The 15,314-nt window shown below is 43.0% G+C and overlaps 1 protein-coding gene and 1 long non-coding RNA gene across 3 annotated transcripts; one reads left to right on the top strand and one right to left on the bottom strand.

The window, feature by feature from the left end:
• Positions 1 to 1,335: 1,335 nt before the first annotated feature.
• LOC124266535 (E3 ubiquitin-protein ligase TRIM56-like) lies at positions 1,336 to 12,693 on the top strand. Of its 2 annotated transcripts, none has more exons than XM_046701332.1 (6): positions 1,336 to 1,442; positions 6,452 to 7,508; positions 7,775 to 7,833; positions 8,013 to 8,061; positions 8,564 to 8,623; positions 11,984 to 12,693. In XM_046701332.1, exons 2-6 carry the CDS (start codon positions 6,470 to 6,472, stop codon positions 12,400 to 12,402), a joined length of 1,626 nt encoding a protein of 541 aa, XP_046557288.1. In that variant the 5' UTR covers positions 1,336 to 1,442; positions 6,452 to 6,469; the 3' UTR covers positions 12,403 to 12,693. The 2 variants fall into 2 exon arrangements, with proteins under 2 accessions (XP_046557288.1, XP_046557287.1); XM_046701331.1 differs by lacking the exon at positions 1,336 to 1,442 and adding an exon at positions 4,653 to 4,744.
• Positions 3,444 to 4,558, bottom strand: LOC124266536. Its single transcript, XR_006895788.1, has 2 exons — positions 4,423 to 4,558; positions 3,444 to 3,738 (listed from the first exon to the last, which is right to left on the bottom strand). It is a non-coding gene; the product is annotated as an uncharacterized LOC124266536 (long non-coding RNA).
• Positions 12,694 to 15,314: the final 2,621 nt, after the last annotated feature.

The raw sequence follows: 15,314 nt of genomic DNA, 5'->3' as shown, positions 1-15,314 counted from the left end.
TCAGTATATTATAAATATCATTACTCCCTTAATCATAATGTGGGCGATTTTAGGAATCAAACACACGAAAACAGAACTATTACTATCTGAAGTTTGTAACTCATGTCTGACGTTATATTTCAGGGACAATGATTGAACAAAGCGGGGATAACAGCAGTGCATTTTTGTTTTCGGGTAGGTCGTGACATTTATTTATAATGTAATACCGTTGACGGTGTCTCCGCTGGACAGTCTAGTGAAAACGTAAAATTGCTGGAATATTGCTGAAAGCGGGGTAAAATTCATTCACACTTTACCAAAGAGGACATTCTGAGATATGAAATTGTAACATTGACCAGTGTTGATGAGATATTCCAGGGAAAGTTTGCTAGCTTTTATTATGTTTCATGTTAGTTTATTTCCCTTGTGTTGACATGTTATTATTTGTGCCTGTCTGTGCCACTACTGATTATAAGTATAAGTGAGTGAGTAAGTGAGCTTAATTGAACGCCGCACTCAGCAATATTCCAAGTTACACGGCGCGCGGGTGTGAGGTATAGGGTGTAAGGTACAGGGTGTGAGGTATAGGGTGTGAGGTACAGGGTGTGAGGTACAGGATATGAGGTACGGATTGTGAGGTACGAGGTGTGAGGTACTAGATGTGAGGAACGGGATGTGAGGTACGGGGTGTGAGGTACGTGATGTGAGGTACGGGGTGTGAGGTACGGATTGTGAGGTACGAGGTGTGAGGTAAGGTGTGTGAGGTACGGTGGGGGTGGGGTGGGGGGGTACGAGATGTGAGGTACGTTATGTGAGGTACGGATTGTGAGGTACGAGATGTGAGGTGCGGGGTGTGAGGTACGGTGTGTGACGAACAGGATGTGAACATGGAGATTTACTGTGTCTTTCCTCATACGTAATTCCCAGCAGGATACACGCTATCAATTTCGTCAAGATAGTTGTATGCAATGTCAGCCAATTGGTAAATAAACACCATTATGAAGCTGAACACAGTACATGTAGTTGATGTGGATGTACAACAACACAGATGGGAATGGTGTAACCAGTGTCGTTTGTCATGCCATGGGTAAAACAGACACACGCACGCGCGTACGCACGCACTTACACACACGTTTCCATGTCAGGGAAATCAGTCAAGTTAGAACAAACACAATTGTGGGCTACATTACATGGACCCGCCATGGTACAACAATAATACTGTTAAATATAGATCTAAGTGTCACGTACATCAAACATCAAACAGTTCAGTTTGTGCTTAGTATGATAGAGCTGTTCGCTATTCGATTATGATAAAACTCGCGCCTAAACATATAACCCGGAAGTGACCTGTATAACAAGGAAGCCGAACCTCCTGGTAGGTGTGTGCTGTGCCGTCGCCACATATTCCAGTAAAGCTGTCTTGAGATGGATATAGGTGCAGTGTAAATCAGCGAAATACATACGTGAGTATAATAGCTTGTGTAATTTCTATGCTGGACTTGAATTAAGTTAAGTGATCAGGCTATAGAGGTAAACCTTTTATTGTCACTCCAACTGGCGCCATTACTCGTGGTGTGTTACGCACGATACATGTCATATTACACTTACAAAACAAGGTCAACTCTATCTAACGTTGTGACAGTGGAACCGGGTGTCAGTTGGCGAATTAGGATCAGGCAGATTCCGTTTATTTACAAAACAATCACTCTGGCAGAAATCCTGTTGTCTCTTGACTGCATCGACCTTGAGGTCTACACTATCGTCGACTGTGTGAATACGGGCGTTGTCGTCGTCAAGTGACATTCAGGACAGGCTATTTTTAGATAAGTAGTGCAGGGGATCAATGGGACAGATCTATACCTGCGGCGTTTGTGTGCAGTCGGGTAGCTCGAGGTGCAGGAGTTGAGGGTGGATACATGGCTCATACTTAAGGAAGCTCAAGGTGTGAGAAATACGGGTGGAGTGTATGGTTAAAGCAGAAGGATGTGTGTGACATATAGTAGACTAACGTTTAGTCTCTGATTTTATTCTCTTAAAAAAGTAGGGGATCCTGAACTTTTAATTTGCAACGGAAATATAAGGGGTAAGCAGTTTTTCAAAGAGGGTTATCAAAAGATGATCTGAGGTATTGCGTTAAGCAGTTTTTCAAGAGGGTCAAAAAATGATATGAGGTATTGGGTGTAAGGTGCGGGATGTGAGGTACAGGGTGTGAGGTATAGAGTGTGAAGTACAGGGTGTGAGGTATAGGGTGTGAGGTACAGGGTGTGAGGTATAGGGTGTGAGATAAGGGTGTGAGGTACGGGATCTGAGGTAAGGGGTGTGAGGTACAGGGTGTGTGGTATAGGGTGTGAGATAAGGGTGTGAGGTACAGGATCAGAGGTAAGGGGTGTGAGGTACAGGGTGTGAGGTATAGGGTGTAAGGTACAGGGTGTGAGGTACAGGATATCAGGTACTAGATGCGAGGTGTGAGGTAAGGGTGTGAGGTACAGCGTGTGAGGTAAGGGGTGTGAGATAAGGGTGTGAGGTACGGGATCTGAGGTAAGGGGTGTGAGGTACAGCGTGCGAGGTACGGGGTGTGAGATAAGGGTGTAAGGTACGGGATCTGAGGTGAGGGGTGTGAGGTACAGGGTGTGAGGTATAGGGTGTGAAGTACATGGTGTGAGGTATAGGGTGTGAGGTACAGGGTGTGAGGTATAGGGTGTGAGGTACAGGGTGTGAGGTACAGGATATAAGGTACAAGATGCGAGGTACTAGATGTGAGGTACGGGATCTGAGGTAACGGGTGTGAGGTACAGCGTGTGGGGTACGGGGTGTGAGGCATAGAGTGTGAGATATGATATGTGAGGTACTAGATGTGAGGTACGGGAAGTGTGGTACGGGATGTGAGGTACGAGATGTGAGGTACGTTGTGTGAGGTATGGGGTGTGAGGTACGGGATATTAGGTACAGGATGTGAGGTACTAGACGTTTGGTACAGGATGTGAGGTACGGGATGTGAGGTACTGAGTGAGGTACGGGGTGTGAGGTACGGGATGTGAGGTACGGGGTGTGAGGTACAGAGATGTGAGGTACGGGATGTGAGGTACGGGATGTGAGGTACGGGATGTGAGGTACAGGATGTGAGGTACGGGATGTGAGGTACTAGACGTTTGGTACAGGATGTGAGGTAAGGTGTGTGAGGTACGGGGGGGGGGGTACGAGATGTGAGGTACGGGATGTGAGGTACGGGCTGTGAGGTACTAGATGTGAGGTAAGGGTTGTGAGGTACGAGATGTGAGGTACAGGATGTGAGGCACACATTACAATTTTCCTTTATCACCACCCGTAAACACATCTCATGGGATTCACCTGCACAACGCAGTAGCTCCCATACACGTGTATAGGGTGTTATTATTGGTTTTAACGGTTTTCAAGAAGTTCTTTAAATCACTGTAGATCGCTGACAATCATCTTGCATCTGAAAATGAAAATTGTACTCATGCAGATTTCACGTCATACACCAATCATGTTTCATGAACGACTACTGTACAGACAACTATGGTCAAACGGAAGTGCAAGTGGTGATGTACTCTCAAAACATTCATTATCATCATATCAAAGTAGATGGACTCGTTATATATCTCCAAAACATTTCAATCGTAATTTAAAAAGGAAGTTTTACAAACATCTCTCTCCTCCTCTCTTCACCCTCCTACCAGTACCCACATCTCTCCCCTCCTCTCTTCACCCTCCTACCAGTACCCACATCTCTCACCTCCTCTCTTCACCCTCCTACCATTACCCACATCTCTCTCCTCCCCGCTTCTCCCTCCTACCAGTAGGCACATCTGTCTCCTACCCGCTTCACCCTCCTACCAGTAACCAATCTCATCTCCCACCCGCTTCACCCTACTACCAGTACCCACATCTCTCTCCTACCGGCTTCACCCTCCTACCATTACCCACATCTCTCTTCTTTTCACGTCACCCTCCTGCAAGTACCCACGCCTTCCTCCCCCACAGCTCTCCTTCCAACACGTACCCGCCTCTCCTTCCTACACATAATCGCCTCTAGTTCCTCACCGCTTCTCCCTCCTACCAGTACCCACATCTCTCTCCTCTTCACTTCAGCCTCCTACCAGTACCCACATCTCTCCTCTCTTCACTTCAGCCTCCTGCAAGTACCCACATCTGAGGAAATCTAGACTTGCTTAGTTAGGGCTTTAGCATTGAAAAAAGGCTCTCCTTCATACACATAATCGCCTCCCCTCCTCCCTTCTCCACTTCAGCCTTCTACCAGTACCCACATCTCTCTCCTCTTCACTTCAGCCTCCTACCAGTACCCACATCTCTCTTCTCTTCACGACACCCTCCTGCAAGTACCCACGTCTTCCTCCTCCCCAGCTCTCCATCCAACACGTACCCGCCTCTCCCTCCAACACATAATCACCTCTGCTTCCTCACCGCTTCTCCCTCCTACCAGAACTCACATCTCCCTTCTTCCCAGCGCTCCCTCCACCCTGCTCTCTCCCATGTAATCAGTCGGGTAAGAATAATTAGAGTACTGGACCTTTCTTCCCACAGTACTATGACTTAATATTCACAAGGCGCGTGTGTCCCTTACTCCATTCCATTATGACAAAACTCGCTCATAAGCCTGTAACCCGGAAGTTACCTGTACAACAAGGAAGCTAGACAAGCAGGTGAATACTGTACTGTCTCGACATATTCCAGAAATTCCTTCTTGATGTAGCTGTATTTGGTTAATTTTCAGCGCAATACATGCGTGAGTATAGTAATTATGTAATTTCTATGTCGACCTTCATTTAAGTGTTCACAATCAGGCGTCAGGGCAAACAGGTAAACCCTTCATTGTCACTCCCACCTCAGACGCCATTACTCGTGGTGTGTTGTACACGCTGCATGTTATATTGCACTTACAAAACAAGGACAACTCGACCTAACATTGCCACAGAGATACAGGGTGTTACTGGCATATATTAGGATTAGATACATTCCGTTTCTTTACAAGTATCAAACTGGCAGAGCCCAGTTGTGACTTGACAGCAGTCAAACTTGAGGTATGATATTATTGTGGATCGTAGTGCATGGGCGTTTTCGTCGTCAAGCTACAAGTAGGACAGGCTATTTTTAGGCGTTTCATGGTGCTTGTGATCACCGAGAGAGTTCTGTCATTGGGTGACTGCGGGTGGTCGGGTAGATAAAGGGGCATGAGTTCGGGGTGGATAAACAGTTGATGTTTCTAGCCAGCTCGAGGTGAGGGAAATATGGGTAGATTGAATAGTATATTGTGTGAGGTAGAACAAGTGGCGTAAGGGTAGCCTAATTGTTAAAGTGACTGCTCGTCATACTGATGACCAGGGTTCGATCACGGGTACAGTGTGTGAAGCGGCGATAATACATACTCACTCACTCATGGTATATTATTGGGTTGTGCTCAGTCCCAGGCGAGTTGTTAGGCGTGAGTTAGTACTGTTGTCTCTTTGTTGTAATTGATGTTATGCCTTTGGTGAACAGGAGTGTGTTGGCGGCGGTACCAGTCCTTGCACCTACAGCTAATTTAAAGGCAATTGTTAATGTATTTGTATTTGTTTGCTATTTATTGGAAAAGGGCAAATTCGTTGATGGACTCTGTCTGGAAGTTGAGGGACAAATAAGGTGAAGAAATATACATCTGATGAGCAAATAAAACAAATTAGCATTGAGCTTAGAGTAAATTAGGATGGAAACAAGCCATGCACAAGTTGAAGAAAGATATGTTTGACTTGTGAGAGTCCGGTAGTTGATATTGTCTAGAATTCGTGACGAGGCCGTGTCGGTGTAGTTGTCGGTCCCAACTGTGTTCATGTATGAACTCACAACGCCGTTTAGAAAGTGAGCAGATGGAACCTGTACTATATTTGGGATTACACTTTATCAGGAAAGTACTGATTCTAGTACTGAGGTTAAGTCCCATCCGAGATTCGAACCCACTCTCTTAGTGTGAGAGTTAGAGTCACTAATCCTGCCTTAGCGGACCCATCTGTTTGAATGACTTAATGGATATGATAGAGCGGTGGGTAGCCAAGTGGGTAAAGCGTTCGCTCGTCTCGTCAAAGGTCTGGGTTCGATCACCACATGAGAACAATGTGTGAAGCCCATTCCTGGTTTCGCCCGCAGTGATATTGCTGGAATATTGCTAAAACCCAATTCAGTTACTTACTCACTCACTCAATAATGGATATAGTAAACTATGTCTAAGACTGGGGTTTACAGGGTTGTTCTCTTCTAGTCCTCACAAGGGTTGTTGCCTCTTTCCCCTTCATTGATGTAGTGAAATGTGTTTGCCGGAGTTTTACTGAAAATCATACTTCATCATGGGGAAGTGCTATATTCCAACGCATATATTTTCTTCGAATTAGTTTGCCATTCTTGATAAACTGTTCATATTATTTTATTGAAGTGAATTAGGACAATGATATGTTTGTTTCAGAATGGACGACTTCCCCAAATGTTCTGTCTGTCAGCAGCAGCTTACCCTGAAGGGCCCCGCCCCTACCTACTGCCCTGTCTACACGCTGTGTGTGAGACATGTGTGACATCTGCAGCTGGTGGTGTGATATCATGCTCCACATGTCAGAGGGAGGTCAACCTCACAGACACAAGCCTCCAGAAGGATGCAGTGAGACAGAAGGAAATATTCCATCTGACAGTCAAACATCGCCCCACAGAGCTTCTCTGTACACATGAAGATGACGGCAACCAGGCTGTGTGTTGGTGTCAGGACTGTGAAGAGTTACTCTGTGAATACTGCCAGAACATGCACAACAGCTTTAAAGCCACCAGACGACATGTTGTTGAAACCATTGTGGACACAGCACCAGGAAGCATGCAGGCTGAACCAGTTTGCAAACTTCACAAACGTTATCCTCTGGAATATTTTGATAAAAGCTGCAACATTTTAATCTGTACGAAATGCAGACTTGGCGACCATGCTGAACACGACGTTGAAGATTTAGACGTAGCTTCTGACCCTGCTCAAGGGCGGATAGAACAACATGGGAAGAACATGACTGCACATCATACGTCTCACCAAGCATATCTGAAGAGCATCAACAAAGCCGTGAATGACACCAAGAAGACAAGCAGTGCTGTGAAGGAGACCATCCACCACACTTTCCATTCTCTGAGGACACAACTGGATCAAAGAGAGAAGGAGCTGATCATCGATCTTGACAATCAGACGAAGCAGGAACTGGCAAATCTACACACAGAGCAAGTTACCTCTGAAGGCGAGAGTGAACGATGCAAGTGGACCTCAGACTACATCAAGACAGTGCTCAGATATGCTTCAAACTCGGACTTTCTGACACTGGAGAGTTCAATACAAGAAACAGCGAAGACCCACCTCAGATCAGTTCCACCAGAGCTGCACCATTCACCTGCAGCCACCTTCAACATGAGAGGACTGGAAAAATTGAAATCCGACATTTCTAAGTTTGGGTCTGTCGTTGGAGATGGATCAGCATCTGATGAACACACACTGAGGGGTACTTACTTCTTGCTCTGGCAATATATGTTACTTCTGACTCAATATGTCACACATTTGATTTTTCTTTCAGTATTTCCTAGCATACTGTCAAGTATTTCTTAACATGCTTTGTCAGAAAAAAATGATAGCTTGTTGATGTTTCTCTTGACCATTCATTTAATTTGATTTTAAGATGGTGAGCTGATGCTAGTTCTATTCCTTTCTAACACAAACTCGGTGAAACATAAAATGATTAATTGGTAACAATTGTGGGTTATTTTACAGACAGAGGTACACAGACAGATGACATCCATCTACCTGACCCGGAGAACACACTCAAGCATGTAAGTACTTCTTAGTAAGCATACGTATATACGTCTCGTAGTCTCTGAGGTAATAATTATTGTCACCTGCGTACATATAATGTTCATATTGAACTTATGCTTGTATGTTAGAAGTGAAACAAGCCTACTGTTTTGTGAATCTTGGATTGCGACATTGAAATACTTCCTTTTGTTTCAAGTTGAAGCTTCCAGAAGCCTCTAAAGATCCAACACCACTACCACAGTTTGGTGAGGTTACTTGTCATTACTTTGCAAAACGTAAGAATGGAAAATAACGTTACTGTATGTGTCCATTTATTTTTCATGCCATAATATCAGAAGCACATACTTCTAACTCCTGTATGATTTAAACAGAAATAGTTATGAATGGGCAGAAGATGGACCCATAAGCTATTTATCCAAAGGATATCTTAGTGATTAATATTTGAACAGATCTTGGTCTTTTCATGTTGATATGATACTGTGATACTTGTACACTTAAGGGCAAAAATCTGATACGTTATCAATACCCGTTTGTAATGGACAGAAGCTGAGGCTAAACAATGTTGAAATGTGACTTTACTGACATTACAGGGACCCAGGTCTGTCTTAGCAGATACTTTGTTGTGTACAAAGTTGGAGTACCTCTCATTTTGAAACAAAGAAAGTCCCAAATATCGAAGTTACTGTTATGTCTTAATGTGTATGAGCACGGCTATTTTTGTTCTTCATGCTAGAGAATATTTTGCAGATGCGGGGACGAACACCTACAGTCTGGAATCAGGAACAGGGACCACGTTGACTCTGCAGTGTGAGTATAATCAGTTGCTTGCTTGAACTTGCTGTAACACCGATAGGTTACTGGATGAAACGTTCTTTCCTGACGTGTGACGATGTCCAGGTTTGCTGCTGAAACCCTATGATATTGTGGACCTTGTGTACCATTGGAATCCGACAGGGGTATTGTTTTAGTGATCCCCGTCTTCTGAACAACGGATATGGTACTGGATGTATTCAGGTTTCCGTATCTTCTGAACAAAGGATATGGTACTGGGTGTATTCAGGTTTCCGTATCTTCTGACCACAGGCTGTGGTACTGGATTTGGTCTTAAGGTTTGATCGTTAGACCTCAGACTGTATTAGATGTCGTGATGGTGCCCGTCCTTTAAACACTCATTATAGCGCTAGGTGTAGTGATGGCCGCCTTTTAACACACACATTAATGATGTCCTCCTTTAAACTCATTATAGCGCTGGGTGTAGTGATGTCCGCCTTTAAACACTCATGGGTATAGCGCCTGGCGCTGTAGTGATGTTCGCCTTTAAACACTCATTATAGCGCTGGGTGTAGTGATGGCCGCCTTTAAACACTCATTATAGCGCTGGGTGTAGTGATGGCCGCCTTTAAACACTCATTATAGCGCTGGGTGTAGTGATGCCCGACTTTAAACACTCATTTATAGGGCTGGGTGTAGTGATGTCCGCCTTTAATCACAACATATGGTACTGGATGTTACGGTCTTGCTTGCTCTTTAAACAAAGGACACGTTACTTGGTGTATTGATGCTGAGCCTGATTTGATATAGGGGGTTCGGTGGTACTAGTTTTTCCTATTTAATTTCGTTTAAACACCGGAGTGAGTGAGGTTAGTTTTACGCCGCACTCAGCAATATTCCAGCTATATGGTGGCGGTCTGTAAATAATCGAGCCTAGAGACGACAATCCAGAGATCAACAGCTTGAGCATCGATCTACGCAACTTGGATACGAGTTGTGTCAACCAGGTAAGAGAGCTTGACCATCCGATCCCGTTAGTCGCCTCTGACAACAAAGATTGTTCACACTTGTGGGAAAACCAAAGGGTACATATTATAGTGCTGAAAATAGGGAGAATGTTAGAGAACAACTCTACACAGGGCGGGGCCACAAACCACGAAATGAAGCCTTCACTGGAAACTACCATCAAGTTTTATTACATGCTCAACTGAATTCCTTATGTGTATATTTTTAAATGAAGAATTATATAGTCATTTCTTAATTTTAACAAGCAAAAACATCTCAGTGATCAGCAAACTTATAATATAAAACAAGCAAAATTCCACCTATATGGTGGCGGTCTGTAAATAATCGAGTCTGGGCCAGACAATCTTGTGATCAGCAGCATGAGTATCGATCTACGCAATCGGAATACGATGACATGTGTCAACTAAGTCAGCAAGTCTGACCACCCAATCCCGTTAGTCGCCTCTTACGACAAGCATGGGGTATTATCAATTCTAACCCGGATCTTCACGGGTGTGTAAGCACTGGACATGGAGTTACACGCCCTTTAAACAATAGGCATGCCACCGGTTCTAGTTTTTGGTAAGCCTGTGCAGTTTTATCGTCATGAGGTTTGGGGTGAAGAATTATTGGCTTTGAATATTGAGAGTTTTAGCGTCTGTTTCGTCGATACTGTTTCTAGAAGATGTAACTTTCATATGTATCAACAGAATCCATATTCCCTTATGTCATTCCAAAGCCTCGGACGTATCGTTATAGACAGTGAACCATCAGCTTGAGGAAGCATGGGTCTAAAATTACATGTGTTTATTTTGTGTTGGCGCTTAGAGTAGGTGGTAAATATATTTGTAACTGAAGCTAGGACTATGGACACTCCACTAGGGTGTTGCCGAGGTGACCACTGAAGGTTAGCCAGACTGGGCGTCACGGAGGACATGGGATGTAATATGAATGTGTCTACAATGGGTCACCGAAATGCGTGTTTACTCAAGGAGATGTGTATTCGCAGCGACTGACTTACTCAAGAATAGATGTATTCGATTTATTCTGACCCACAGAATTCAGTGTACTTGTAGGGACTCCAGTTGGAATTTGTCCCCAAAACTATATTACGAATTTAAATGGGCGACATATGGATGTGCAATCAAAAGCCGACGCACACTATGAGGGTCTACCTGGTTCTCACTAACTTGATCTGACTGGTCTACTGTCCCGTTGTATAATGTCTAAACCAAGGGCCTAAATCACCACAAATTTGTTTCATTATCTTTGTTAACATTTAGAACAAATTCTTGGCTTTTGTTTATTGTAAAATAACCCATTGTCGGTGTCCGTTTGTGTCAATCAGTGAGATGAAAGTCTAAAGTTATAACAAGATCTGAGGATTTGATGAGCTGTAATAAATATTATACTTTAGAAACATTTATACTTTGCGAAAATCGCTTTCATATAATAAATGAGTCATTTCAGATCGACCTAAAGCAGATATTTCAATTTAGTTTTGAGAAACTAAACTGAAATACTTGATAATTATTAAAGGGTGAGAGTTTATACACATATTTGGATATTGACTTAAATGAGCATAACACAGACTAAAAGTTGATTGACGATAGTTAAACTATTTGCATATGAAATAAACGTTTTTCATATCACAAAATGTTCGCCCATTAATTAAAAGTCAAATACCTGTGATAATGATCGGCCAGGTTGTCAGTCTTCCCGGTGATATTATATTTTATTCTTTCTTGAAAAAATCTGAAACGGACCTCCTTGAGATATACGAAATTGATAAATTCAAAACCATCTTTAATACTTCCATCTGCCCCAGCCAATACACATGACTCGACCACCTCCCCACACAGCGAGTGTGTTGAAACTGGGCACAGTGATTGAAGCGGACGTAGAAGTTACCTGTTGACACTGTGTCTGGTGAACACTCAGATGTAAAAATATCATCAAACAACTGCTTTTTATGTCTTATTGTTTAGTAAACTGTATAAGAAGAGTTTAGAATACCAACAATAATAGTTTTATCATGAAATGATGTTTATACATATGAGTTTTCATACAGAAATGTCTATTTCTGACTACTGACAGCAAACCAGCTCAACTGACAGTGTCTGACAAAATGTTTCATGGAGTGTTTATTTCAGTGTCAGTCAATATAAAACTGTATGAAAAACATTTAGAATACCCATACAAATATTTTCACAGTATAATTGTGTGTATTTAAGTGACAGTGGTGATACAATTCACACACAGACGAAAATGGCGGCCGGTCATTCAGTGCGCTGTTTTGTAAACATTGAAACGAGGTTGACAATAACATGACTAATTTGTTGTCTGAAGTCGGGAAATTTGTTAAACTGTAAACAAAATGTATATTTCCAGGTCCTAAACTACAACTGGACGCTGCTCGAGCCAACACCGACGTGTGCCACGTAACTACAGTCGGTCAGCTGGTGAACTCGCCGCCCGCCACACAACACAGACACAGCGGCAGGTTACGGAAATATTGGGGTACATGTGCCTCCACCCCCATTCCCCTTCCTCCATCCCCCTCTACTGTCACCCCTGTCCCACACACACCACGATACTGGGAGACACACTCTAGGGTGGGTGTGGTGCGTGAAGGGTGGTGGCCTGTCCTGGAGATGGGTGTGGTGGAGGAGAGCCAGGTGGACAGTGGGTGGTGTGTTTGTTACCAGCGCCGCTCCTGGTGTGTCAGTGTAGTAGAGATGTGCCACACACCAGGGGAGTCTCTGTACCAGTGTGTGGCAGCAGGGGGAGGAGGGGAAGTGTTACAGTAACACAATGTCTGACACACCCGGCACACAGGCCACCCTCCACTATGGCGTTGTGCTGGATGTGGGGAGGGGGAGACTCGCCTTCATCGACCTCGACAGAGAGGTTGTTTTAGCCAAGGTGGATGTTGAGTGGAGCGAGTCTCTTCTTCCCATGTTTGGTGTTGGGCGGCCAGATGACTACACAGTCAACATGAAGGTGATAAGTGGGGCAGATATCACCATGACTGACACCAAGAAGTCACTTATCTATGACGCCTTGAATTAGACAATGAAATAAACATGACATTGTGTAAACTTGTAAGTGTGACTTATTTATTTCAACTGTCAAATGTAATTGTAGTGATTGAGGCGGACGTATAAGTTGTCTGTCTATGTGCTGTTTGTTGTGGACAAGAATGTAACGAAGTCAGTTAAATGTGTTGTTTTACTGCTTGACTGGATTCTCTTGTGTATAAGAAAGATTTTACATCCACACATGACTATTGTTATGATTATTATTCTGCAGTAGTTGACCAGTTTATCATACATTTCATACATGTCTGGGAAATATCACAACAAATAACTGAGTCACAAATTCATCAAAAGTTGTTTCAAATCATGAATTTATCGCCATGTTTCGTTTCTTCTCTGTAATACAAATGTTTTAAATCCCCACATGAATATTGTTGAGATGAAATTATTGTAGTTGTGAATCCACATACGCCACAGTTGATGTCAGTGAAGAAATATGATGAAAGTGATTGAAGCGGACATAGAATGTCCCCGTTTACATGTTGTGACGTATATTCAGAAATACAATCAAGTTAGCAGAATCTTTTGTTTTCCTAATTAGTTGGATTCTATTGTCACTAAAATGTATTTCAAATCCACACATGACTAGTTTATGGATTAACTGAAGCAGAAATGTCAGACTTAGAGGGGCACTGGCTTCTTCCCAGTTGTCAAACACTGTCCGCTAAAGTTCATCAGCTGCCATGGGTCGATTTGCCGGATAAAGTAACTGAGTGTGACGTGAGACTGGGCTGCCGTCTGTAAGGACAGCGGAAATATACTTGGACACATTATGTCTACACATTTCTGAACACTGAAAGTGGTCAAATGTAATATATTTAATATTTAGGATTACATTTTCTCCGTTTCTTTGGGGGATTGAGTCCCAAGTGGTATCGTTATAAGGTAAACATGCATCCCTATATCAGTAGAGAATTACGTCAGATTCCGTATATAGATATAGATTTGCAGTTTGGCTCATGAGTGATAACGGTTAGACAGAAAGTCTAGAGAGAATGGCGTTTAGCCATAAGTTAGAAATATATCCGTCGTGAGAGACAGAACACAATAACAAATCAATAAAGAGGGGAGAGTGACCGAACGTTACTTACCGATAATTTTCCATCATAATATTCATGAGTGCTAGGACGGATACAGGATTAACGAATCAAAACAATGAGTTGAAACATGTGATCAAGATCAGGCCAGGCTCGAACCATATAAATAGACAGGTTGGGCACTGAGCGACTGGTGCGCGCTTTAAAGTGACGGAAGCCAGTCCACGCCACTCAGTCTCCCCGTGTAGTACGAGCCTACCCTAACTGTTGGTGAAGTTGTATTTAGAAATGGACTAAGACAGAGAAAAAAACTATGTGGGTATAACTTGGTGTTGCGTTTATCTATGAATGTATGTGTGCCAGAATGTAATGCGGTTAGTTAGGTGTCCATGGCCTCCTCTCACAAAGCACTCAGATGATCGTAAGTTACTGAGCCACAAGTAGTAAGTAACTGTGGTAGGGTTTACTAACGCCCAAACGCCAGTTACGACAGTATTCAAACCCGCACTCTCAGACTGAGGCACGTAATCGCTAGCACGTGTGGTCTATGAAGATTACAAAGGGCGCGTGTTAATTTACCCAGTTCTCAGCTTGGGGTAAAGTGAATTTATCAGTTCTATTTCAGAACCTCACAAAAGTATATTTACATTCAGTCCGTGCACGACGACAGATGAAGACATAGATGACCTTGGAAACAATGTCAAAATAGCATCGGGAACTTGTCATTATTATTTTAGTTGAATGCATATTATACTACATAATATACTTTACGATGGGAGGATGATAGATCAATTAAAGGGGGTTAAGGGGCAACTGTTGATTTAAATTATGTTGGTATGTGTGACGGGTTTTTATAATAACTTTGACGAGCATCTAATTTAAAGAATTTTGGAGGGTGGCCCCTTAAGCATCCTTAGGGGACTTGGTCGCTTCGGTTTATTTCTTCGAAATAGATTTACTTACATTTATAAGAACCCTAGTTGTGTCCCTGCAATATGAACCGCTATATATAGCAAAATAGAGGCCATTAATCTGTCACCAGTGACAAGCCCTGTGTCATAGGAAAATAGGACTCACTATTTAAAAGTCATGTCAATCCATAAGGCTTATCAAATACAAAAAGACATTATTCCAGCTATATGGCGGAGATCTGTAAATAATCAAGTCCGGACCAGACAATCCAGTGATCAATAGAATGAGCATCGATCTGCACAATTGGGATACGACGATATGTGTTACCATGTCAGCGAGTCTGACCACCCGATCCCGTTACTCGACTTTTACGACAAGCATGGGTTGCTGAAGACCAATTCTAACCCGGATCTTAACAGATCCGATTATTTACTGTGTGACGTCACACAGTTGGAATATCCATAGTGCTGCGCAAACCCTCTTAGCTTCCTGGGAACAGAATAATGAAAGCTTCTGATGTTTCGATTGTATTACACGTGAAAGTTGCTCTTTCTTTGATATGTTATCATCTGTCGTGGTTGAATCAGTAACAGCCTATTTTCAGAATCACTGATTCTCCATCTACTCGATAGATACAACGTAACTTTATCTCTTCTAAATCCTTAACTGTCTTCA

The sequence above is a fragment of the Haliotis rubra genome, unplaced genomic scaffold (genome assembly GCF_003918875.1).
Source record: "Haliotis rubra isolate DU_JTF1 unplaced genomic scaffold, ASM391887v1 Scf1262, whole genome shotgun sequence".
NCBI lineage: Eukaryota > Metazoa > Mollusca > Gastropoda > Lepetellida > Haliotidae > Haliotis > Haliotis rubra.
The sequence above is the reverse complement of the archived record's forward strand: the minus strand, read 5'-3'. Positions and strand labels throughout refer to the sequence as shown.

Bases quoted from the DNA above. Each gene is read 5' to 3' on its own strand.
- LOC124266535 (XM_046701332.1), top strand. From the start codon at position 6,470: ATGTTCTGTCTGTCAGCAGCAGCTTACCCTGAAGGGCCCCGCCCCTAC. The intron at 8,062-8,563 runs GTGAGGTTACTT...AATATTTTGCAG, and splicing joins AACACCACTACCACAGTTTG to ATGCGGGGACGAACACCTAC. The intron at 8,624-11,983 runs GTGAGTATAATC...GTATATTTCCAG, and splicing joins GACCACGTTGACTCTGCAGT to GTCCTAAACTACAACTGGAC.